Below are 27,093 nucleotides of genomic sequence, written 5' to 3'. Positions count from 1 at the left end.
CTCCCTTTCCAGCTGCTCTATTTCCCAATTGTAATCCTTTTTCATCTTAGTTACATAACTTATTATCTGTCCTCTAATGTAAGCTTTCATGCGCTCCATAGCATACATTTATCTTTCACTTATTCTGTGTTTATTTCAAAATATGTTTTAATTTGGCATTCAATAAATTCTCTAAATTCCTGCCTTTTAAGTAGCATGGAGTTTATCCTCCATCTATATGTTTTTGGTGGGATGTCCTCCAGTTCTATTGCTAATAACAGGGGTGAATGATCTAATAGTAGTCTAGCTTTATACTTAGTTTTCCTAACTCTTCCTTGAATATGGCCGACAATTAAAACATATCAATCCTTGAGTATGTTTTATGCCTACTCAAATAATATGAATATTCCTTCTCTTTTGGATGCTGTCTCCTCCATATATACAAAAGTTTCATTTCCTGCATTGATTTAACCATAAATTTGGCTACTTTATTCTTTTTGCTAATCTTTTGTCGAGTTTTATCCAACAATGGATCCAAATTAAGGTTAAAATCACCTCCTATCAATATATTTCCTTGTGTGTCTGCAATCTTCAAAAAAATATCCTGCATAAACTTTTGATCCTCATCGATAGGTGTATATATATATATTGAGCAAATTCCAAAATTCTGAGTATATCTGACACTTTATCATTACATACCTCCCTGCTGGATCTATTATTTCCTCCTCTATCTTAATTGGTAGATTTTTGTTAACTAATATGGCTACACGTCTAGCTTTTGTATTATATGATGCTGCCGCTACGTGTCCTACCCAGTCTCTCTTTAATTTATGTTCCACTTGAGTTAGATGCGTTTCCTGCACAAATGCTATATCTATTTTTTTCTTTTTTCAGTAAATTTAGTAGCCTCTTCCTTTTAATTTGGTTATGTATTCCATTAATGTTTATAGTCATATAGTTCAACGTGGCCATCTTGTATCTTGTTTACACCTCTTTTCTGCCTCCTCGCCAGCTCCATCCCCCTTTTTATCTTTTAGTTTTCCCTTTTTAAACTCAATGTATGACAACACATTTAAAACATAAAATACTCCAACAATTCCCACACCCAATAACACCTTAACCCCAAATGGCTAAGTTGCTCCTTATCCCTTGCCGGGCAACCACAACTCCCCTTTCCATTTGGTTTGCAATCTTGCTCGCAAGCGTCAACTGATTTCGCAGTGACGGTTATTCTCTCCCCCCCCCAGAAAACACTTTTTTAAAATATATATAACAAAGCTCTCTTTTTTTTCCCTTCTTCCTTTCTTCCCTTCTCTTTTCCATCTTTAGTTCTTTACAAATACATTATTTTTACATCTTTATATATACTTTATCGCCGATCTTCTTTCTTGTTACATCTCTTCTTCTCTCCTTCTGTCCTCCAAACACTCTGCGAATTCTTGTGCTTCCTTTGGATCCGAGAACAGTCTGTTTTGCTCCCCAGGTATAAATATTTTAAGTACGGCTGGATGTCTTAACATAAATTTATAACCTTTTTTCCATAAAATCATTTTTGCTGTATTAAATTCCTTCCTCTTCTTTAAGAGTTCAAAACTTACCTCTGGGTAAAAAAATATTTTTTGTCCCTTATATTCCAACAGCTTATTATCTTTAACTTTGTTTCTTGCCCGCTCCAGTATATTTTCTCGTCGTTTATCTTTAAAATTTTACTAAGATGGATCTTGGTTTTTGATGTGTCTGCAGTTTCGGTACTAGTGGTCTGTGTGCCCTTTCTATTTCCATTTCTGCATGTAATTCTGTCACTCCCAAAACCTTCAGAATCCCATTCCAAAATATCAAATTTCTGAGATAACAACTCTTGTGTCTCTTTAATTTTTTTGTCACTTTCTTCCAATTTTTCTCTTAAATAATTTACTTCCAATTCTACAGCCATTTCCCGCTTTTCCACGTTTTCTACTCTTTTCCCTATTTCTAAACTTTTCTAAACTTTGCATTTTGTCTTCTGCTCTTTTCATTTTTCTTTTAATCGCACTAAATTCTAATGATAACCATTCTTTTAATGATCTCATTTGTTCTTCAAAAAAGGCTTTATCTATATTCTGTCCATCTGTTTTTCCTTCTATTTCCCTGTGAAGATCTTGGTCTTCTTCTTCCTCTTCTTCTGTCTCTGTACCTGTGTTTGTGTCTTCTTCTTATCTTTGTATCTGTATCTCTTCTGTTTTTTTTCTGATGAATTACTTCTGTCTTTTTCTGGCCTCCTCTTGCTGGGCCTCTTGCTGTTGGTCTTCCTTTCGTGGGCTGTCTGTCTGTCTGGCCTCCTGCTGTTGATTCTCTTGTTGTCTGTCGTTCTTCTTCGTCCAGCTCCTCGCTCCTTTCCTCTCTGTTGTTTTTTTCCTTCAGCTGAACGCCCTGATACCAGGCATCCCTCAGCTGTTCGTGTTGTACCTGATTGCTCCTCGGCTGAGCCCCCCCCTCCCGCCGGTGTTAATTTTTTCCTTTGATTGCGCACTGCACACTTTTGTTTGGCTCCGAGAGCCATTTTTGGAGTCCACCGGTCGGGAGGTTGCGACTTCACAGGGCGCTGACCAACCTCGGAGATCACCACCGCAGCTCCCTGCTCCTTCATGCAGGTAAGCCCTTCTTCTTTCTTTTCCGGTGATTTTTCTTTTTTTCCCCATTGTTCTTACTTTCTCTTTCTTGGGTGCCATCTTCTTGTTCTTTTCTGTAAATTTATCTTCTATTTCTTGAGTTTTATATTCGTTGAGGCTTGTCTTTTCCAAACTTATTTTCTTTTTTTTCTGGAGAGAGCTGTTTCAACCCAACCGGCCACTACTCCATCACGTGACTCCCTCGACACAGAGACACTTGAGCAAGAAGTATAAGTTATCTGTGTATACATTATAAATACAAAACATGAAGTTTGCCATTAATAATGTGACTGAGCTATTCTACTGAAATGTGGTCTTCCTTCTGACAACATCTTAACCAAAGATTTGTTGCATTTGCAAACAGTACTCAGAACAAGCAAGGGACATCACTTAATATTACAAATCTTTCCTCAATTCTTATAGGTAACAACTGCTAATCATTTCCTGTAGTTTATCCTGAATGAATAGCAATAGGGTTCTCTGAAGCACATTAGAAAGGCTGCTGTAAATTCTACAGGATTCTGCTCGGGCTGGCAGTGTTACAGATGTAATGTGGACATCTCCAGCATCTCCATCACATTGATGGAGCACATTTACTGACTGCACAGATCATCAATGCTTTTCCCTCTGCTAGGCACTCCCCTTCCAATAAGCAGTGGCTGGCTTTCACCGGCTTTCATGGTCTGTCATCTACTCTCTCATTCACATTAATTCTGTGACTTGCCTTCTCGTGCTCATGTACTTTGGATACAATTCATATCGAGACTGTGTTTATGGTCTGACCACTCTGTATATTGTAGGTAGGAGTTAATGGCACATACATTAATTCCCTAACCTGTATGGTGGATGGTGCAACTTATGCTACAGATGCATGACTGTCACTTTGTCAGGTTAGAAGCAATCCAGGAACCTTGTTACCTAAGCAACTGACAGTGTTTGTTAAACTTGGGCAAAAGTTCAAGATGATTAATAAGCATATCTCAAAATTTGCTTTGTTTAATTTCTTGAACTATTTAGTGTTTTTGGAAAGTATTCAGTGTTTGTTCAGTGGTTGAATTGTCTTCATTCCAGTTTGAATTTTCAGTGCTATTGTCTCTGTGTTTTATGAATATCTTCCCTTGTAGGTCATAATGCTGAATTCGGTTTCGGAATTACACAATTACATCGACAAAACACAGCTTACAGAGGAACTTGGAGGTACCCTGGGGTATTGCCACACTCACTGGTTCTGCCATCGAACTGTAAGTTTTCCTCCTAGCTTTTCTCCTGAAAAAGCTTCTTGTCATACATTTGGCTTACTGAAATTGATTTCTAGGGACATTGAGTCTCTTCTATTTCTAGCCCTGCAGGCTTACTTAGCACTGTTGTCCTTGAACATCCTGTCCAGGTACTTGTTCATTGCTTGAACACCCAGTACCTGCTGGCAAGCCATCTGACTATGTGAGCAACAAAAATGATCCTGGCTGATAATCCTGCCCTCTGCTGCCACCCTCTATCCTACCAAATGTCACCCTTCATCCTACCAAATGTCTGTTACATGTAATTGTCTAGTCATGCACACCAATTGGCTGATCGTACCTGTGGTCCCTCCCCACAGGCTCCTTAATAAAGGTGACTGTTCCACAGCCCCCTTCTCAGTGCAGGACAGTCAAACAACATGGTTGTGTCTATTCTTAATTGAATAAAAGCCTATTGGCTTCTCAACCGTGTTCGAGTAATTGATGGTGCATCAATTTTAAAAGTTTTTTTTTTACAATGGAGCAGATCCTGAAGCCAGAAAAGCTGGAGATCGACCCTCAATCACCTGAGGCATCCACCAACTTTGAGCTCTGGCTGAGCTGTTTTGAGACATTCCTGCAGGTTTCTTCTACCATTGTGTGATCAGAGACCGATAAACTACATGCTGTACTCCCGGGTCGGCATCCTGGTGTATTCCATGATCAGGATCTAGGAACCCATGGACATGCTCAAAGGACAGTGTCTGTGTAAGATCAATGTTGTGTAAACCAGACACCTTCTAGTGACCCGCAAACAATGATCCAGTGAGTCCAGTGCTAAATATTTTCGTGGCCTGTGAGCCCTTGGCAGGCCCTGTGAATGAAAGGCCATGTCCACTGCGGAATGCACAGAAGACCTGATCCAGAACGCCTACGTCATGGGGATCAGGTTAAATTACATCTAACAGAGTCTCTTGGAGCAAGGGGAACTCAGTCCGCAGAGAGCAGTTGAGCTGGCAGATACACTGGAGGTGACTCTTTTGAACATGGAGGCCTACTTGACTGATAACATGGCCTCCTCATAGTTACCCTGGGCACTGCCATCTTGGGACGCAATGCCACCCCTTCGCTCCACTGATGACTCGACTACAGCAGCAGTGAACCGTGATCACCCCCCCCGTCACTTTTGTCTGGCTCCACTGGTGACACAACCACAGCCACGGTGCTATGGTGGCACCCAAAGTGCACGGAGAGCTTTGTACACCTGGACACAGTGCGGCGCCTTTCCCTTACAGTATTACCGGTGAACCAGAATGTCTCCTTGGTATCCAAGTCACACAAAGCAGACATTTGGGACTTCTGTGTAGTGACTATTACAGTGCGGGGTACTGAATATAAAGACTTTAGACTGATGATAATGTTGCAGCTCTGCGCTGCTGTGCTATTGGGACTGGATTTTCAGTGTCACCTTAAAAGAATGACGATGGAGTTCGATGGGCTCCATTCACCTCTCACTGTATGTAACTAGCAATTTTTGAATTGACTACTGAGCACCATGCTCTCCACAACCCCCTATCATACATGGCCAACAACCCAATCACTCACCATGTACGACCTGCACACTTAAAATTATCCTCCCCCCTACCCCCATACTGTCGTTATTTGCCAACCTCATTCCCGACTGTAAATCCGTCACCACCAAAAGTAGATGGTACAGTGCCGGTGACAGGGACTTCATCTGAACTGAGGTACAGCACTTACTCAGGGAGGGGATTATTGAAGCCAGCACCAGCACTTGGAGAGCACAGGTAGTGTGGAATGAGGAAAAAAAGAAGAGGAAAGTCATCGATTACAGTCAGACCATCAACAGATACACACAATTGGATGCATACCCCTTCCCATACATCACCGACATGGTCAACCAAATTGCCCAGCATTAGGTCTTTTCGATCATCGACCTGAAGCCAACATACAACCAGCTCTCTATCCACCCAGAGGACCGCCAGTACACAGGGTTTGAGGCAGATGGCCACCTCTACCACTTCCTGCAGGTCCCCTTCAGTGTAACGAATGGTGCCTCAGTATTCCAGCAGGAGATGGATCAGTACAAAATGTCACCATTTGTGACCATGACGCCAACCTCCAGAAATTTCTTCAAACAGCCAAGCTCCTTAACCTCACATATAATAAGGCCAAGTGCATGTTTCGCACAATCCGCCTTGCTATCCTTGGCTATGTCATGGAGAATGGAGTTATTGGCCCAGACCCTGATCGCATGCAGTCACTCTTGGAGCTTCCCCTCCCACACAGCCTCAAGGCCCTGAAAAGGTGCCTTGGGTTTTTCCTCCTATTATGCTCAATGGGTCCTCAATTATGCAGACAAGGCCCACCTCTTCATCAAATCCACATCCTTCCCCCAACGGCGAAGGCTTGTGCAGCCTTCAATCGCATCAAAGGCAGATATTACCAAGGCCACGATCCACGCTGTGGACGAATCCACCCCATTTTCAGGCGGAAAGTGTTGTGTCAGACTTTGCCCTGGCAGCCACCCTTAACCAGGCAGGCAGGCAGTTGCATTTTTTCCCATACCCTGCAGGGTTCCAAAATTCAACATTCCTCAGTCAAGAAAGAGGCCCAAGCCATTTTTGAGGCAGTGCATCATTGGTACCATTACCTGACTGGTAAGAGATTCACCCTGCTGATTGGTCAACACACAGTTGCATTCATGTTTAATAATCAGTAGCAGGGCAAAATCAAAAATGACAAAATACTGAGGTGGAGGATTGATCTCTCCACCTACAATTACGATATTTTGTACCGGCTGGGGAAACTTAATGAGCCGCCAGATGCCCTGTCCCATGGGATTTGTGCCAGCACACAGATCAACCGGCTACAAAACCTCCACAACGATCTCTATCATCCCAGAGTTACCAGGTTTTTCATTTTGTCAAAGTACATTGCTGTACTCCATCGACGAGATTAGATCCATGACAAAGAACTGTCAGGTCTGCGCCCTTCCACTGGCTAGACAGAGCACCTTTGAACAACTCGGTGTTGATTTTAAAGGACCCCTGCCGACCACTGACTGCAAAGTGTATTTTCTTAACATCACTGATGAATACTCCCGTTTTCCATTCGCTATCCCCTTCTCGGACATGACTGCTGCCACAGTCATCAAGACCCTGTGCAGCTCTTCACTCTGTTTGGCTTCCCCAGTTATATCCATGGTGACTGGTGGCCTTCCTTTATGAGTGATGAGCTGCGCCAGTACCTGTTGGCCAAGGGAATTGTCACAAGCAGGACCACTAGTAACGGGCAAGTGAAGAGGGAGAATACTACGGTTTGGAAGGAAGTGCTCCTGGCCTTGCAGTTTAAAGGCCTCCCAGTTTACCGCTGCCAAGAGGTCCTCCCAGAGGCACTCCACTCCATCAGGTCTCTGCTAAGTACAGCCATAAATGCCACACCACATGAATGTATGTTTTCCTTTCACAGGAAATCTGCAACAGGGACCACACTACCAGCATAGCTGACATCCCCAGGGCCAGACCTACTCCAGAAGCATGTGAGGAGCCATAGGTCTTGCCCCCCCCCCCACCAGTCAAAAGGGTCCACCTTCTTCATACCAACCCCCAATATGCCTACGTGGTATACCCTGATGGGCACAAAGACACCGAATCTGTCAGGGACTTGGCTCCCTCTGGGGCCCTGGAGACCACTGCTGATCACCGCGCACCCCTCCACCGTTGAACACACACAATACACCTGACCCCTGATGCCCTGCCTCTGCCCTGAGGGAGAATACACCGGACTCATTGGCATCTACCCACCAGCACAACAGGTACTATGACGGTCCGAGTGAACGACCAGACTACCAGAAAGATTGAACATGTGACTTTTGAATGAGTAGCTTTGTAAGTTCCACTTCACTCTTTTGGACTTTTTAAAAGCAAGGGGTGAATGTGGTAAACCACTGTTGCATATAATTGTCTGGTCAGGCACACCTATTAGTTGATTGTACCTGTGGCCCTCTCCCCACAGGCTGCTGTATAAAATGACTGTTCCACAGCCCCATCCTGAATGCAGGATTGTTGAACAGTATGGATGTACCATTGTTCTTAAGTGAATAAAAAAAGCCTATTGGTTTTTCAACAAGACTTTCAAGTATTTGATGGTACATCATGGGTGATCATTTCAGTTAATTGTAATTAGATCATGAAAAGAACTTAGAACATATACTTTCTGCCACACTTTGTCCATAACACACATTGTGTACTACACTGACTGAAGCTTCACTGAGACAAATGGTAATGCCAGTGGGCTAATTTATTTCAAGCAGCATGTGCAAAAAGGGAATTAGCACCTAAGGCCAGTTCATTAGGTATATTCAAGGGAGATGGATGTGGCCCTATTGGTTAAAGGGATTAAGGGTCATGCAGAGAGAGCAGGAATAGGGCACTGAAGCTAAATGATCAGCTTTGATTGTGTTGAATGGTGGAGCAGGTTTGAAAGGCTGCATGGCTTTCTCAAGCATTATCTATTTTTGATGTTTCTAAAGCAGATTTAAAGATTTTAATGTTTCTTTTTTTAATTTTATTTTTCCGTTTTTCAAAACATAGTATCACGTTTGAAAACACAGTCATTTTTAACATATTTATTACACATTCTTTTCGTACATTTCGTTTCTGAGGTTCAAATATCATTTTACATAATTCCCCTCCCTCCACCCCCAAACATCAAAAGAAAACCAAACATCTGAAGAGGCAGAAAGTAGTAAAGGAAAGAAAAATTCAGCGTACCACCAGCCTTTCTAATCTACTTCCACTCTTTGAGGAATTCTAATGTTTCAGGTGCTTTGAAATTTAAGTCATGATTTTGGGCTGGGTTAGTAAGTTTCCCACTTTGGGTCCATCTCTTGTACCATGTTGCTTCTAATTCACGTCCCCTGTGCCTTTGTTTGCATTAGGCTATCGAGGACTTTGCTGTCAAAGTGAAGGAAACTGCACAGGTGCTTCAAATCTTTGGAACAGAACTTGCTGAAACTGAATTGCCAAGTGATGTAACAGCAACTTTAGGTCTCACAACAATGCACACAGGAAAGCGAGACAAGATGAAGGTAATGCAAAAAAAAAAGATGAAGGTAATGCGATAGATGCCATTAGGATGATGCTTATATACGTTGCAAGGAGCATTTCATGAGTAACTCACTTGGTCAGCAGTAAACCAAAGCTAATTTAGGACATCAGCAACAACGATGAATCACACTACAGGAGATTACTGTGGACTTCACAAGGAGGAAGGTTGACCATTCTCCACTGCCCATCAACGGTGCCATCATGGAAAGAGTAGAGAACACAAAGTTCTTTGGTGTGCATATAAGGGACAACCTCTCCCGGATTCACAATATGTCCTCATTGGTCAGGAAGGCACAGCAGCACCTACACTTCCTAAGGAGGCTGAGAAGGGCAAGGCTACTGACTCCAATCTTGACAATCTTTTACAGAATACAATTGCATCATTATGTGGTATGGTAGCTGCAAAGCATCAGAACGGAGGTCTATACAGAGGATCATTAAAACAGCAGAGAGATCAATGGGGTTTCTCTTTCCTCTGTAGACGATGTTTATTGGTAGCACTGTCTAAAATTGGTTAAGAATTATTGAAGACCCCTTTTATCCAGCGCACAGAATCTTCAACCCATTACCATTAAAAAAAATGTATAGGAGCATCAAATTAGAACTGCAAGCTGGGGAATAGCTTCTTCCCATAGGCTGTGAGGCCTGTAACTGTGACAGTCATCCCAGATATTTAGATATATTTATTTTGATTATTTATGTGTGTTTTGGTCTGGAGAGATGCTGTTTCATTGGGTTGTACATGTACAATCAAATGATATTGAACTCAAACTTGACTGCCAGTTATGTTTGCTTCTTGAACATTTTGTTCCATTAAAGTCGTACATCAAGCTTGACTGCTTTCAGGCAGGCAAAATGTATTATCCATTAATGTACACATGCACACCTTGATGTTTGTAGTGCTTATTGGGAGACAAGTATTCCTGTTGAAATAAACACCTCACTCCCCACCACAATATGCCATACTAGGGTGGGTAGGGCTTTTTAGTCAGCATGGGCATGTTGGTCCAAAGGGCCTGATTCTACTCTGTATGACTCTAACTTGACTGTAGAATACATTGTGCCCTTATTGTATGTGTGGATATTTGAACGTGGAGAGGAATAGTCTTCTTAGCCCCTTGTGTCTACTCTGCCATTCAACAAGATTGTAGCTAGTCTGACTGACCTCAACTGTATTCTCATCTTCCCCAGTAACCTTTCACCCCCTTGCTCATTATGAACTTATGCATCTCTGCTTTAAAAATATTCAAAGTCTCCACTTCCACCATCCTTTGAGGAAGAGAGTTCTAAAGAGCCTCATGATCCTCTGAGAGTAAATAAATTTGCCCCATGGGCAATTCTCTATTTTCAAAGAGTAACCCATTTGTTAAAAGTTCTTCCAGAAGAGGAAACATCCTGTTCACAACAACCCTATCAAAACCCCTCAAAATCTTCTTTCTCATTGTGAAAGAAGTGGCCAACCTTCTAATTTTTAATTTAGACATGCAGCACAGTAACAGGCCATTTTGGCCCACTTAGTCCATGCCCCCCAATTAACCTACACCCCCGGAACATACTCGTAGACCAAAATGGCCTGTAACTGTGCTGTATGTCTAAATTAAAAATTAAAAGCTTGCCCCCCCCCCCCCCCACCCCTTGTAAATACGGCAATGCAAATTACAGAGGAAAGGCTCTATATTATTCTCCGGTTTCTGCTGAAAGCATTGGGGAGCAAAAGTGGTCTTATATAAAGACAGAATAATGTCATGAAGAAATAGCAACACATATTGTGACTGAACAGCAATGTCACTTTTGAGGGCTGTAATTTTTAATTTTGTTAATTATGACATCATTTTAATGTGCTGGCAAGTACAGTTGTTAAACACACCAAATTTGAAAGCAGAGAGTTGAGACTCCTTTCACTTGGTCCAATACCATTCCTGTTATTGTGTCTCTACTTTGTTGAAGTGGAAGAAATGCTGGTGTATGGAAAACATTTCAATCAGATCTTGCATATGTGTTTGGTATTGAGGTCAGCATACTTCAGGGAACATAATGTCAATAGAAATATTAATATAATCAAGAATATGGAAGAAAATTAGCAGCTAAACCTGAATATTGTGGGATAGAGTAAAATCTATAACAAACCTACTTACTAACTCAACACAGAGAGAAAAGAGAAATCCAGAACACTTATTTTCCACAATGAAGAATGATCAGAATCCTTTAAGTTAGAAGTCTAATTCTAATCATGAATTTTTAATTGTCCGTTTCTCCTCTCTCCAAAAGAATGATATAAGCCAAACACGAAGACAGGGTTGTTCTCTCCTCTCCTGTATTCAGGAACCAGTCAGTAGGAATCCAGGGCATCAGCTGAACACAGACGAGCTGGATAATCAGAACACTGTGGAACGGTGAGCTTTGAACAATCTTTGAGACTCCTCATACTAAAGAGCCACATGTAACAATTCAGTCTTTACACTGTTTCAGGCAGTGGGATATTGGCGAGAACTTTTGCTTCTCTTCAGAAGTGTCCAAAGATCATTACAGATTATTTTATGGTGCTGTAACAGAAATGTTCAGAAGATCAAATGGAGTCTGTAGAGGAAAAGGGACAAGTGAATATTAGGGATTGTGTCCTCCAGAATCAAGTTGGATCAGAGTTGTGACCTGCAAGTAAACTATGTCGTTCTCTTCACGGATGTTGTGAGCTTTTCTATTTGCTTCAGTTTTCTGATATTCCTTTCTCTTTATGTGCACTAATGAGGAGTTATGTATCTGTTACAGAATCACAAAATAATCTTTGATGAGCACTCCTCAAAAGAAGAACATGTTCTGGCCAATTTCCCACAGTCTGAAGCTTCAAGGCTATGCTGGGCCCTTTCATTCGTCTGACTAGATCAGCGGTTCTCATCCACTCACACACCACCTTAAGTAATCCATTTCTAACCACAGAGGACCTATGGCATACAGAATACCAGTGACAGACAGAATGCCATCTTGGTTTTTTAATAAAGGCAACGATAATCGGGAATTGTGTGAGATTATGTTCTTGAAGTTCAGCAGGGAGTTTTGCCATGTAGTGATTCTGTAGCATCAGGTTTTCTACCTGGGAAGTCGCATCATGAAGTATCAGTACAAATACATACATAAGGCTAACTAGCCAACTAGATAAATTTGACTCACTAATAGGAGTTTGAAAGTGGTTGTAGATGACTGGAGGATCCTGAACTGTGGAGTTCCTCAGGGTTTGGTACTCAGACCCTTAATATGAAGATGTATGTGAATGATTTGGACAGGATATTTGTGTGATGGTAAGTTTACTGTTGACATGAAAATATGTCCCATGTTGGACGGTGAAGAAGGTTACATGGGTTTGGAATTGGGAACTGGGCTAATGAATGACAGATGTTGTTCAACTCAACGTTGTACAAGATAATGCTTTTGGATAAAGCAGTGCCCTATAGAGTGATATGAAGCAGTGGATTAACACCAGTGCCCTATAGAGTGATATGAAGCAGTGGATTAACACCAGTGCCCTATAGAGTGATATGAAGCAGAAGGACCTAGGGGTGTAGCTCATTAATGATGACAAATAGACAGAGTTATGAAGAGAGTGTTTGGGATGCTTGTCTTCATGGCAGGGAGCATTGAATACAAGAGTTGGGATGCCATATTGAAGTATGATGCAAGATCATACTTTGAATATTGTGTGCAGTTTTGGTCACCCAGCTATTGGAAGGATAATATATTGGAAGGGGTACAGGTTTACAAAGTTGTCAGGATTAGGGAAGTTTAAAAAAATTTTTTTAGAGATACAGCCCTTCTAGCCCTTGAGTCCATGTGGCTTTTCAGGGTCTATAAATTCAAGGGACATTGAGAAGCTGAATAGTGACCATCTATTTCCTAGAGTAGAAGAATCTAAGTTGAAAGGGAATAACTAAGTTGAAAGGGGATGGGGTGGGATTTAGAAGGGACATGAAGGGTCAATTTTTTACTCAGACTGTAGTGGGCAATATGGAATGAGTTGCCAAAGTGGCAGAGTCAGGTACATTAGTTTCCTTTAAAAAACACAGATAATTACAAAGATAGGAGGGGATTGGAGGAGTAGGTGGCATCATGCAGACAAGTGGCATGGACAAGCTGGGCCTGTGGGTCTGTTTCCATGCTGTAAGACTTGATGTAAATAGAAGTAAGCAGGAAGCACTACTTTTCAGCAAAATCTCCTTTATGGTAATCTTATGATTCCAATCATGTGAAAGTGGGGATATTGGAGTATTTATTTAATTATATTTCACAACACTGCCTAGCTGCACTAGACTAGTTAGGACTAATTATTCAGTCAAAGTTGCCAAGTTTGTGTCTTATATTTTACCTTTATTTTCAGATTGCTTGCTCAATTGAATGAGACCGAAATGGCTTTTGATGAGTTTTGGAATAAGCACCAGCTGAAGGTTGAGCAGTGCCTGCAACTCCGATACTTTGAGGAAGATTTCCGAGAGGTGAGTGCCATCATTCTCCATACAGGAGGGAAGTGGGTGAGGCAGATCCTGTTCCATCCACCAATGGCACATCTGTTGGATTTATTAGTGTTCTTATTATGGTATTGAATCAGTATTCTGGATATTGGCATTATGTGAAGACATGAAATGTGCTATCTCAGTAGGAAAGATCCTGGAAGTTGCAGCTGGGTAGGTTAGTTTAGTTCTCAGGTCTGTGGCAGTGGTACTGGTTGTAGGAATCGTGTCCATGGGGTCCATGGGAAAAATAGGTCATTGTAACTCAGTCACCTAGATTGGGGAAAAAATGTAGGAAGTTGTCCAACCTCTACTGACATTGTGTGGAGTTGGCATTCAATGCCAACATATGAGCAAAACCTATGACCACACTAAAGGATCTGGGACTCTGTCCACCTCTCTGCAACTGGATCCTTCACTTCTTCATTGTCAGGCTCCAATCAGTACGAATTAGCAACATCACCTCCTCGTTTCTAACCTTCAATAGAGACACCCCCAAACTGCGTATTTAGTCCCTGTATACTGTGTAGCAAAGTTCAGCTCCAGCTCAATCTACAAATCTACTTGCAACACCACTTGGCTAAATCACTGGAAATAATGAGTCAGAATATAGGATGATCAAAAATCAGTTTGGTGCTGCAGAACAACAATCTTGCTCTCAAGGTCACCAAGACCAAGGAGCTTATTGTTGATTTTAGGAGGAGAAGGCCAAGGAAGCATGCATCTGTCTGCATTGATGGGATGGAGGTGGAGAGGGTTATAACCTTCAAGTTCCTGGGAATCCAGTCCATATATCAGAAGTCCTCTTCCTGAAGCCAGGACATTGAGGCAATCATGAATAAGGCACCCCAAAACTTATTTCCTTTAGCACAGAAGACAGTAACTAGGAAGGCATAGGTTCAAGTTAATGGGGAGAAAGATGAGGATAGATGAGAAAACAACTCAATGATCAGTGAAGGTCCACAACTTATTGCCTCAGTTTTCAAAATCACATGGATAAGCACTTGAAATCCATCACCTACAAGGTTCCAGACCAGGGATTGGGAAATACGGTTAACCTGGAGTCCGGAGGTCACACTACGGGACTGGAACCCAGAAGTCACACCGTGGGAGAGGAGATGATCTTGGTTACAGATAACCAAGATTTTGTAAAGTTTTTTTTAGATACACAGGCACTTGCTGCCCAAATACCCCAGTTAAACTGAAACTGCCATACATTTTGAAGGGTGGGAGGAAACTGGAGCACCTTGAGGAAACCCATACTGACACGGAGAGAATGTACAAATTCCTTACAGACAGCAGCGTATTCAAACCCGGATCACTGGCGCTGTATTACCATTGTGTTAACCGTTAAGCAAACCATGCTGCTGTGGTTTTGAATACAAAAGGTTGGTATCTTAAAACTGAGGCAATGTTGCCTAGGAAATGGGTGAATGGAAAGTGGGTTTATAAGGATGGCAGAATAGTTTTTCTAGAGCTCAGTTTTAGGAAGGTGCATTGTACAATGAACATTTGAAAATTCAATTCTGGAAGCAATGAAGGCACAGATAAGATTTTTTAGCAACTAACTAAACTGGTGTGAAGGGAAGAAATTTCTCGAGTGATTCTTTGTAGGGTTTTTGTTGGGAGGCTTAGTGAGGGGTTGGAATGATTTGGTTCAATGTCCAGAAAGTGCCAATGAGTAACCTAAAGTCTGTGCCTAAAATTCCAATTCTTTGATGGGGCCAATAACTGTGGTTTAGGTCTTTCTATCATGGAGGTAGATTCTATTAACCCAAAGCTAAACATTGGGCAAATAGCATGACTCAATGGAAGTGGAAGTTGTCCGCCCATATGAGCTCCTGATGCCTTGGCCCCAACTGCCTGCCCACCAGAGCTCCCAGTGCCCTGACTGTGGACCTTCACCCCAGTCGCCTGCCCACTACAGCTCCTGATGATCCGGCACAGAATCTCTTCTAGGGACTGACCATCTGCTTATCTGAGTTCCTGACAACATGACTGTGTATCCTCACCCCGGCTGCTTGCTCATCTGAGCTATCGATGGCCCAACTGCAGATCCTTGCCTTGGCTGCCTGCCTACAAAAGATCCTCGCCTCAGCTGCCCACCCATCTGAGCTCCCAATACCCTGAGCACGGACTTACCTCCCGGTCCCACCCATCTGAGCCTTGAATGAGGCAGGTACTTGCTGCAGTCAAAAGTATGACCTGTGTATAAGTCAACCATCCCCCTCTAAATTTGACCCGAAAATTGGTCCAAAAAACTCGAACATTACATGAGAATATATTGTATTTAAAGAACTAAATTAGTGCAAAAGAGAGATAATGTCTCTAGGTTCATTGTGTGTTCAAAAATCTGGTGACGAAGAAGCTGTTTTTGTAACGTTGTGTATTGTACCAAGTCGTTACTCCCCACTCTATTCTTTGGTGTACAGAATGCTGGCAAAATAAACTAGGTCAATTTACAGGGAGATTAGGATGTGGCTGGGGTGGCAGGAACAGCAGTGCTACAGGACTGCAGCTGTTTCAAGGATGTGACCACCTACAATGGTCATGTAAACATCGAGGAGTACACAAGCTCAGCTACATCAGCAAGTGCATTGAGGATGTCACCGAGATCAAATGCTTCACAACCTCTGCATGGTTGGATACAGAGGTCCGGGCCCTACTCAGATGCTACCTTCAGGATAGGGGACAAGATGGCACTCTCCCATGCAATCCAGAAGGCAAAGCAGGGCTATGCACAGAAGATCCACAGACAGCTGTGTGACACTGGTGACATGAGATGCATGTAGCAAGGGATAAAAATGATAAGAGATCACAAGTCAATCTTGCAAGTTAAAGACAACCACACCTCCCTTCCAGACAGAGTGAACATCTATGCATGGTTCAATGAGAAGAACAGGATGACGTTGAAGAAAGCTGCACGACCCCCTGATGAACAGTTCCCCTGCATAGCTATAGTCGAGGTAAAGAGAACCCTATCGAAGGTGAACCAACACAAGGCAGTGGAACCATACAACATACCTGGTCAGGTACTGAAGAACTGCTCAGACCAATTGATGGAGGTCTTCATGGACGTCTTCGACACCTCACTGCAGCAGTCTATCATTCCTGCAGGGTTCAAGACAGCCACCATGCACTTCCCAGAGATGCTGGGACCATTTCAATTTTCCTATAGAAGGAACCATTCCCGATTCCCGCCATCCCTTCACAGTCAGATCAGGAGAAGGCTTTTGAGCAGATATCATGCACCCAAATGGAGAACGAAGCCTCATAAGCCATGCTGCATTTCATCAACTTCATCTCAGTGTTTAATATGATCATTCCCCAGAGGTTAGTAGAGAAGATGTTCTTGTTGGGACTCAACACCCATCTCTGTAACTGGATTCTGGACTTCCTAACAGTGAGAGACCACAGTCTGTGCAGGACAGTAGCAGAACATTGAGCACCATCACACTGAGCACCGACACACCTCAGGGCTGTGTGCTCAACCCCCTCATGTTCATGCTATTGACCCACGACTACATCGAGATTCAGCTCTAACAGTTTCATTAAATTTGTAGATGACACAACAGTAGTTGGCCTCATCAGCAACACAAGTCGCATTACAGAGAAAAGGTAGAAAATCTCATGAAATGGTCCGAGAGTATCAATTTGAGTCTCAACATGACCAGTCAAAAGAGATGATCATGGACTTCTGTTGGATCAGGAAAGACCACCCTCCATTACACATCAAGAGTGGAGAGTACAGTTCCTTGCAGTTAACTTAGCTAGTGACCTATTGTGGACACACATGAACCGGAAAGCTGCTCTGGAGATGCGGGGGATGGGCCATACCTGTGCCATATACAGCAGCAAGTACCAAGAGCACCTCTTACCTGATAACAAGATTCTTCTCTGTTATTTGAGAGGGAGTGCCGCACCCACAGACCCAATTTCTAGTGGGTCTTTGTGATCCACTCTGACCAATTTTTGTTGCATGCCTTGGTCTCTCCAAACCAGATCTCCAACACCTTCAGATAGGCAGATCTGACTGTGAAGGGATGGCGGACTGGTCAGACTAGTTACCAAAGAGCATTGGCTTGCTCTTCTTCTGGTTTACCTTGGCACTCAATGCAGACTCAACATGGTAACAGATGCTGATCAGTCCGTAGACCGATTGCGTGTCTGAACAGAAGATATCAACATTATCCATGTTCAGGAAGACTTTGACCCAAGTGCCCCCACTGCTTGGCAACATCACTCCTCTTATGCCCGCATCTTTCCTGATGGACTCAGCAAAGGACTCTATGTGGCAGACAAACAAGAATGGAGAGTGCAGGTAACCCTGTTTGACTCCAGACTTGATGGGGCAGATATGCTACTCACCCATTGATTTGGACTGTACTACAGATATCTGTGTAGAGCAGTTTAATCTAATTTTGGATTCTCTCCCTAAAGTCCATTTTGGAGATCATGTCCATCATGCATGTGCATGATATCTGCTCGAAAGCCTTCTCCTGTTCTAAGCTGACCAGGCAGGTGTCCACCCCCTTGCCCTCGTCCTACATGTAGGGAATGGTATCCCTGAGCAGCGTGAGACTGTCCAAAATCTTCCTGCCCAGAACCGTGCAAATCTGGCTGGGTGGATCACCTGTACTAGGGCAGACTTGACTCAATTGGCGATGGTTTTGTACAGGATTTTGAAGTTAATGTTTAACAATGATATGGTTCTCCAATTTCTGATATCCTGTTGGAAGATGAGGGTGAACACAAGCATGGCATTGTATATTTCCAGCAATCCCAGACCCACCCAGTCTCACAGAGTTGAGGACAACTCAGCAGTAGGCCGTCGCTTCTGGGAATCTTACTTGACCTAAAGGAGCTGTCAGCTCCCCCAGGGTAATTGGTTGGTCCAGACTGTCCCATTTGCTGTCGTCTAAGACCTCCATGAAAGAGGACAGGAAGTTTTGGGAGGCCATTCAGTCTGTAGGTTTTGTGTTCTACAGTTCAGCATAAAAGAATCTGCTGATCCTCTGTATTCTCATCATCGAGGATGTGACTGAGCCATCCTCCTCCTTAATGCTGTGGATCACATTTGGGGAGATTAAGGGTAAACATATCTCATCCTGCTCCACTGTGTGGACTCTGATTGGAAGATGATCTTGGAGCTGGAAAGGACTTTAGATTGGTCCCCAATCTAACCCAGTATGGATCCACTCCTGCATCAGCAGGCCAACTCACACCAGACAGTATCTTCCACTCCAATGCTCCTCCCAATGGTCTTCCTCTTATTTACTCTTCCTTCTTGATGCCACAGCTTCTCTCAGATCTAGATGATCAGCTCTATATTTAATCTTAGCCAAAAAGCCGTGAAGAGATGTATATTCAGAGCCATGAGGTGTATATTCAGAAAAGAATGTAACAGAAGTGGTTGGGAGTGGAAACTTTGGTTGAAGTAAAAAAATTTTACTGCACAGATTAGGCAGATTGGTCGCATCTTTTACATCTCTAAAATGAGAAGTCAAGCTGCAGGAACAGTTTCTGCATCAACAGAGGCTATTTCTACCGGGACTATGACTGATGGTAGGGAGCAACAGTTTGTGGCAGATTCCCATCCACTCGCTGATGACTGAGTGGTTCCTGGAAAGGCAGGAATGAATCTGAAACTAGTTTGACCTTTGCCCTGCTTATTCTTGTCACTATGTCTTTAACCAAGTGGTTTTCTGTGAATCTTTAAATCCATAAATCCAGACTTTTAATGACTTCTGGATAAGCTTGTCACTGAGAGTTTATGATCATATTCACAAATATAATGTACAGATGCACCAAAATTTTTAATTGATGCAGCCAAACAGGTGATAAGACACACAAAGATTATTAGTAAGAATTAAATAACCAAATGCACCAAAGGACAGAAAAAGAGATAATAAATATAAAAAGATCGATAGATGTTTTCGCAGTGTACTTTGTACAAGCAAAAAAATGACATTTCAATCATGCAGAGACAGATTTTTTAAAGGTTCTGGACTAGTTCATAGGGAAGGTTCAAGAGCCTGATAGCTGTTTGGGAAAAAATTCTGTTCTTGACTGAAGAGTCACTGGTCTTCCGGCTTCTATATCTTCTATGTGAATAGTAGTAATGAGAAGAGGTTGTGAACTGGGGATCTCAGTACATGTGTCAATAAACCATGAACCATCTTCCAAACCTTTCAACAAACATAATATTTAAATTTTCAACCCATTCATGCTGGAGTTATAAATCTATATTTGCAGGTAACTAGTATTAAAGCACATGCTCTACTGATTGGGAGGTCTAATGCATTTGTTGTCTCCCTTCTATTTCAGATCAAAGCAACTTTGGACAACATGACAGAACGGTTCAGTATTTTCACAGATGTTGGAAACAGCTCAACTCATGTGGGCCACATTATCAGGGAACTTTACAACTTTGAAGAAAGATCTCAGGTAATTATTATAATTGTCTCAATTTTGTCAGAAATGCAATCTAATTATTTAAGTTTCTAAAGAGGAAGAAATACCAGGAATGTTAGAAATGGTAGAATCATGGCTATTTTTATAAAGAGAGACAGATTTGGAGATGACCAAAGAGGGGTTTCCCTGCTAGAAATCCATATCAAATTACATATACCATGTTGATACCACCTAATATTCACTTAAAAATATTTTATCTTTAAATATTCATGGTAATTTTCTCTGGTTATTTTTAAAATTTCCAAATAGTGGCCACTCTGCACACAATAAATCTAATAAATTCCATGCACCTCTGACATTTTAAAAATAAAATCATTAAGAACATTAAAATTGTAGAGTACTTAAAATAATGAAATGCATTCAAAGACAATTAGATCTAAATTAAAGATGATTGGATCTAAATGATGTGAATCACCTACAATTGTCTGACAAGGTTTAGTGGACAGGTTTCTCAGCATAGCTGCTAGACAGATGTAGAAAGTTGAAATTAAAAGTCCTGTGCCAAAGTGTTTAAAGATATAAACAAGTTGGAAAATTTGCAGAGGAGATTCTCCAGAATATTGCCAGAACTTGAGTAATTAAGAGAGGTTAGATATTCCCAGAACAAAGCAAGATGAGTGGTGAGTTTGTAAAATCATGAGGGGAAAAGGTAAACTGAATGCTCACAGTCTATTTTGCTGGGTAGATGATGATTAAGGTGAGCGGGAAGCGATTTAAGTGTGACCTGGGAAGCAATTTTTTCCACTCAGAGGGTGGTCCACATCTGGAATGAATGGCCAGAGGAAACTCTAGAAGGGAACAGAGTTACAACATTCAGAAGGCATTTGGACAGATGTGTGTTATTTCTGGAGTTGCTTGGCTTCTTAAATAACTTAGAGATGCAAGATTCAAATAACAGGAGACTTTACTTACTGATGTCTTCCACCATCTCAGGAAACTGTCACACACACTCAAATATATATACATGCTCCCTATAGTGGTGCACTACAGTGAGAAGGGTGTATTTATGCAGTTACAAAAAAGTTCACCTAATCCTGACTATATAACATCTCTCCTTCTCAAGATAAAGAAAAATTTAGTGTTCTTTATCGCTTTCTTTCCAGTGCAACTTAAATAACTGAACTTGTACACTCATTTATTTACACAACTACTTTTAAATAGTTCTTATCAATATCGCACTTGCGGCAGTATGTTGCTTCACCATCTTGTGGATTTGGCTGCGATTGTTGTTGACTCTGTGTTGCTGGTCCACATGTAGATGATGTAACTTGTGCTTCACCTGACAACAACTATGCTGATGTTCGGTATAAGTGGTTGTGGTCTCTTTGATACCTCACTTGATATTGGGGTTGCAGACTTTGCTACTATTAAAGCTTTCTGCTTCATCACATCTTGTGTTGGCTGGATGTGAATTTTGTTCCTCCTCAGCTGATTTCCAGAGTCTGTCTCCATGATCTGTCTGTATGATCTTGGTGTACCAGCTTCTCTGATGACCTTTGCTGGAGTCCATGTTTTCAACATCAGCTCTTGAATATGCACATGCTACCCTCTGGCAATGAGTTCTGGCAATGTTTGTTATAATGCTGGCATCCTTCTTTTGTGTCAGCCAGTCTTCTGGTTTCTTCCTGGTCTTCTGGAGGTTGTATTTTGCTTGGCAGGGCTGTTTTATATCTCTTGCCATTTAGAAGTTCTGCCGAGGACTTCATGTTAGCCCTTAAAGGTGTTGCTTGTAATGATAGAAGAGCGAGGTATGGGTCTTCTTTTGTTTCCTGACACTTAACTAGTGTGCGTTTCATAGTTTGCACTTGTCTCTCAATGAACCCATGACCTTTGGGGTATTATGGGGATGATGTAGTGATAACAAACCCATACGCTGAAGCCAGCTTTCTGAATTCTTGTGATGTGAACTGTGTTCCATTGTCACATATTACTTGCTCAGGTATTCCTTGTTCAGCAAGGAGCATTCTCATTTCTGAGGTGAAAGTAGACGCTCTCAGGTCTTTCACCCTTTTCACAAATGGAAACTTATAGAGTAGTGACAGGCGACTATTAAATACCACTCTTGATTCTCGGTGAACAAGTCTGCTCCCAGTGTGTTCCATGGCCTGGCAGGTACTGTGGAAATCATTTCTTCTTTTTATGTGTTTCTGTTGATCCTTTTGGATATCTTCTTCATCTGGATCTGATAATTGACAGAGATCAATTGTAATTCCCGGCAGCTATCCATAATTGCTGGTCTGTTAATGTGACATTTGCTGTTTCCAATGCACCGTCTTTTGGATACCCTTTTATTATGTTCTCTGGGAACTTCTGGCAGTAGAGTCTGAGTGGAAGGACATTGCTTTGTGATCCATTATCCAGCTTCACCTTTCGGTTAAATATTGTAGGCTTGTCCTGGATTGTTCTCTGCATTTGAATCCTTATGTGCAACTCATTTCCTTCTTTCATCTCACCGGATATCTCATGAAGGTGTATGAATTCTATGTCCAGTATCTGGGTGTTGGAGTTCTCATTGATGTTTCCTTTAATGTGGTGGATCTTCTCCTTGTCTTTTTTCTTCATACCAGACTTGCACATCTTTGCCCAGAGGTTTGCTTTACCACAGGCTCTACATTCAGAACTGTATGCGGGGCATTTCTTTCGGTCATCAAAAGGCTGTTGTCTGCCACACTTCCTGCAGGTCTTGAGGTTTTGCAATTTTCTGATTTTGTTATTTATAGCATCAACCCTTCCTTCTCTTTGCTATGGGTGTGTCTGCATAGATAGGGATTTAATTTGCCTCCTCATGGCTTCAAAGGCTCTGGCTGTGTCTATAGCTTCTGCCAGCTTCAAGCTATCCTTCCCTATAAGAAACTTCTGCACTTTGGGATGGGCACTCACCCATATTAGTTGATCAACTAATCTTTCCTCTATATCCTTAAATCTGCATTTTGCAGCAACAATTTTTAGTCTAGTGAAGAAGTTATCAACAGTTTAATCAGTCTCTTGCATTAAGCCTTGAAATTCATAGCATTTAATTCTATAATTAGACCTGGGTTCAAGGTGAAAAGCAAACTTTACAAATATCTGCTCTGGATCATTTTCCCCACCTCTGTAAGCTCCCAGCTATTAAATAAGTCAAGGCCTCGCTTACCTGCCCAGAGAAGTATACAACTGACCTTCTCCTCTCTTGTTGCATTTTTAAAATAGGTTTTGAATGCTAAATTCCACTTCTGCTGAAATATTTTAAACGATTCAACAATGACTTCAACCTCCCAGTCCATCACTGGATGAACTGCTGTTGCTCCAGCCATTTTTTTTCAGTAATGTTTTTTTCTCTTCTTCCCCTTTGTATTTCGGTGACTTACAATCAATTGTATGGCTTTATTCTTGTTCTGTTATACCACTACCACCATGTTATGTCTCTGAAGTTACTTGGGAGGCTTCTTAAATAATTTAGAGATGCAAAATTCAAATAACAGAAGAGACTTTACTTACTGATATCTTCCACCATTCTCAGGAAACTGTCACACACACTCGTATACATATACATATGGCCCACAGTGGTGCACTACAGTTACTACAGTGAGAAGGGTGTATTATTACGTGGTTACAAAATAGTTCACATTATCTTGACTATATAACAATATGGATAGGAGGAGCTTGTAAATTGGACAAGCCCAGAATGCTAACTTAGTCAGCAGGGATAAGTTCAACCAAAGGGCCAATTCATGCCTGAATCCTAGTTAGAATCCATTAGGAGGTTTGCAGCCCTGTATTTCTGTGTGAATCCCAAACATCCTGACAGTTAAATTAAATTCCATTATGTACATTTAGTTCATTGTCCCATTGACTGCACTGGGACTTGAGGTGGAATTGCACATGTATCTTTTTCTCCCAGATAATTCAGGCCATTAGATTTAATTATAATTAGTTTGATACAACTGAACTACTTGTGAGCATGTAGTTAAGAGTTATCCACATGGTTATTAATCTGGAGTTGCAGGTAATCCTAAAGAATGTTGTGGAGTCAGATCATTTTTAAAGCCATTTTTTAATTTCTTGGTCATCCTTATTATTACTCACCTTTTTCTAGATTACATAATTAATTGGTTTTAATCCATTTTAAGGTAGAATTTAAATTCATGTCTCTGCATTTTTAAACCAATTATTATGATATAAATATGCCTAAGTTCGTACCAGTTCAGTCAATGTTTGGATGGTGGGGACAGATGTCAGATGTAGGATGAGAACTTGTTCAATCCCTCTACACAGTTGAGAAACACAAAATCTCCAGTTGCTGGAATCCTGAGTCTTGATAAAGGATCCCGGTCTGAAACGCTGACAGTCTATTGTGCTGGCCTGCTGAGTTCCTACAGCAATTCTTTGCTCTTTACACAAATTATGAATATCTCCAGGGATTTTCATTAGATTTGTTACTTGTATCTGATCTTATTATCTCCATATTTATGGTGGAATTATTTATGAGAAGAGGATAGATTTTATTGTTTAGTCACCGGGGGGGGGGGGGGGGGGTGAATCAGTTGGCATAGAGGTTAGTGCAATCCCTTTACAGCACCAGCGATTGGGAATGGGGTTCAAATCCTGTTTGTACGTTCTCCCTGTGTCTGCATGGATTTTTCCTGGAGGCTCCGGTTTCCTCCCACCAATCGAAATGTAGGTTAATAGGGTGTAAATTGGGTGGCATGTACTCGTGGGCCAAAATTGCCCATTACCGTGCTGTATGTCTAAATTAAAAATTTATTATATCCTTGTAAGCTTTCTCAAAATGCTTTCAGAAGTGTGTTTTTGACAACATCGTCAAAAAATTAATGATTTTTTTGAAGGGTGCCTTGGTTCGAGGAGTTAGTTGCCCTGTGCAAGTAAAGGTGGGGCCAGAAATTAATCTCCTATGTGTAAGTTAGGAGTAGGACAAAATCACAGCTGATCTGACTGGAACCTCAATTCTACGTTCCTGTGTGCTAATGGTGTAGCTTTTCGCCTTGTTGGTTAAGAAGTACCTATCAGTCTCTGCCTTACATGCAGAATTTAACTTTTGAAATATGCCAATAAATGTGAACAGATCACAATATTAAACTAGGGAAATTTCTGCTTTCCAAATTGCTGATGTAGTTAGAAAGTAAAGGGAAACATCCAGTTTACTGCTTTATGGAATTCAATTTGTCTTGGTTGTAACAGGAAGCGCTAAATAGAGCGGAGGCCTTGACCATCCAGGGAGATAAACTGATCAAGGACAATCACTATGCAGAGGATTCATTATTCTCCAAATGCAATGAAATGAGAGGAGTCTGTGACAATCTAGTGAATGGAATAAAAATCAAGAAAGAACTGCTTAATCAGTCAATGGATTTGCACATTAGGCTGGAACAGGTAGGATCACTAATTTATTACATGAAAAATGATGTTTCGTGTAGGATCCTGGTGTTGATTTTAAGAATAAACACTTGAATAACTTTGGCACATAGTCTTTGTAGTGTTAGCTGGCAAATATCAATCAGAAATAATTTTTCCACATTGTCCAGATTAAATATACAAAAGAAGAAAAAGCAGCACTTTCTTAATAGTCTGCTTGACAAGGAAAACATACTTTGGACTTTGGAAAGATAACATGACAACTGTTCCTAATCAAACAGAAATAAATAAAGAGTTTTTTTAGCTACGTTTCATATGTGGGCAAGAGTTTTCATCCCTTGGAATCATTAAACTAAATTCTGTCTGCTTTTATAGTTACCAGAAATTAGAAATTCTGCTTGGCCCACAGGAAAAAGGATTTCAGGGATTATGTGATTTCATGTATGTACTCTGGCAATAAATCTGAACTTTGAACTCATGATTTACGTTTTGTTAATTGCACAGATGACAGCACTGAAATTTCTGTTGAAATTTTTTGGTGATGTTATTCTTTTTGTAACAAATTTGAATTTACAGCTCCAGGTTAAATAAACTCTTCAGTCCTGCATGTCCACAGGCTAACCTCCTTGGTAATTTTATGTTACTCAAGATACCCCTCCCGCAACCAGTGAATACCTCAGCAAGATTGTGCAAGATTTTCTTAGACGTAGCATTCAATAACATATTCTGTGGTTCTGGGGATAGTTTATGTTGAGGCAGCATATTTTGGATATGATATCATAACCTAATGATGTTATCACATGTAAACAGTTGGGACAATCAATGTTATGAACTGCACTATATGCACATAGAACATTAGAACTATCATAACTGTACAGGAGCTGTAAACTCCTAATCGTAGGATAAATATCATAAAGAAGCAATGTCCAATTAGGTTCAGAGCCAGGGAGCAAGTGGTTAACAGTTTCACCAATTTTACAGTCAAATAATGCAGGTGTCTTAATTCCAATGATTAGATCAGAACCAGTGAACCTTCAATAAGCTACCAGTCTAATGTTTATTCTTCAATTACTTGTGTATTTGTCACTCGATGTGTTTTAATTTTTTTCATGTTCACGCCACAAGTAAATCAACCTGCCCTCCATCGATTTTATCTACAGTTCCCACTGCCTCAGGAAAGCAGCCAACATATAAAAAGATCCATCCAACCCTCCAACCCCTTCACACTATCTTCTTCCCCTCCCATTGGGCAGAAGACACACAAATTTTAAAACACACATCACCAGATACAAGGATAGCTTTTTCCCTGCTGTTACTTGCTGCCTTGCACTGGCTTTAACTGCAATTTTTCTCTGTAATCTACACTCTGCACTTACGTTTTAGTTTTCTCGACCCACTGTACTTAATTATGAATTTGCTTGCCTGGAAGACTTTCACTGTACATCAGTTCATGTGCCAATAAACTATTCAATGAATTTCTTACACATTATAATTACTGATTTTCCCACTGCACCTGATCAACTCTACAATTTTGATAAAGATTCTGTACAGTGAAATAAACTTGAGTTACATGCTGCCCGACCTTTGTGGATGGTAAAATCTGAGGAGCTAGTCATAGCACTCTGTAGCACAGGAATAGGCCTTGTGGCCCAACTTGCCAATGCTGGAAATATGGGGAGAATAAATAACAAGGAAAATTAGTAGAGGAATAGAATTGCTGTGAGAGCCATTCTAGATTTACTGGGATAAAATGGGTTTCTTCTGTAGAGTTACGGAGGAATACAGCACAAATGGG

General features: G+C 41.3%; 2 protein-coding genes across 14 annotated transcripts in view; one reads left to right on the top strand and one right to left on the bottom strand.

Annotated features, from left to right (window-relative positions):
- grtp1a (growth hormone regulated TBC protein 1a) overlaps positions 1–27,093 on the bottom strand; it is a 393,930-nt gene that overhangs the window by 153,300 nt on the left and 213,537 nt on the right. The gene's annotated exons all lie outside the window — the stretch shown is intronic.
- mcf2la (mcf.2 cell line derived transforming sequence-like a) overlaps positions 1–27,093 on the top strand; it is a 141,043-nt gene that overhangs the window by 58,803 nt on the left and 55,147 nt on the right. For all 7 annotated transcript variants that reach the window (XR_011341708.1, XR_011341707.1, XM_069889511.1 and 4 more), the window contains 6 exons: positions 3,752–3,868; positions 8,808–8,957; positions 11,245–11,369; positions 13,343–13,457; positions 19,800–19,919; positions 25,125–25,316. Coding sequence is in view for 5 of the 7 variants with exons in the window: in XM_069889511.1 (XP_069745612.1) it covers positions 3,752–3,868; positions 8,808–8,957; positions 11,245–11,369; positions 13,343–13,457; positions 19,800–19,919; positions 25,125–25,316 (819 nt within the window). In the remaining 2 variants the exon portion in view is untranslated. The remainder of the gene's footprint in view (positions 1–3,751; positions 3,869–8,807; positions 8,958–11,244; positions 11,370–13,342; positions 13,458–19,799; positions 19,920–25,124; positions 25,317–27,093) is intronic.

Source organism: Narcine bancroftii, chromosome 7 (assembly GCF_036971445.1).
Source record: "Narcine bancroftii isolate sNarBan1 chromosome 7, sNarBan1.hap1, whole genome shotgun sequence".
Lineage (NCBI taxonomy): Eukaryota > Metazoa > Chordata > Chondrichthyes > Torpediniformes > Narcinidae > Narcine > Narcine bancroftii.
This window is presented reverse-complemented; position numbering and strand designations above follow the sequence as displayed.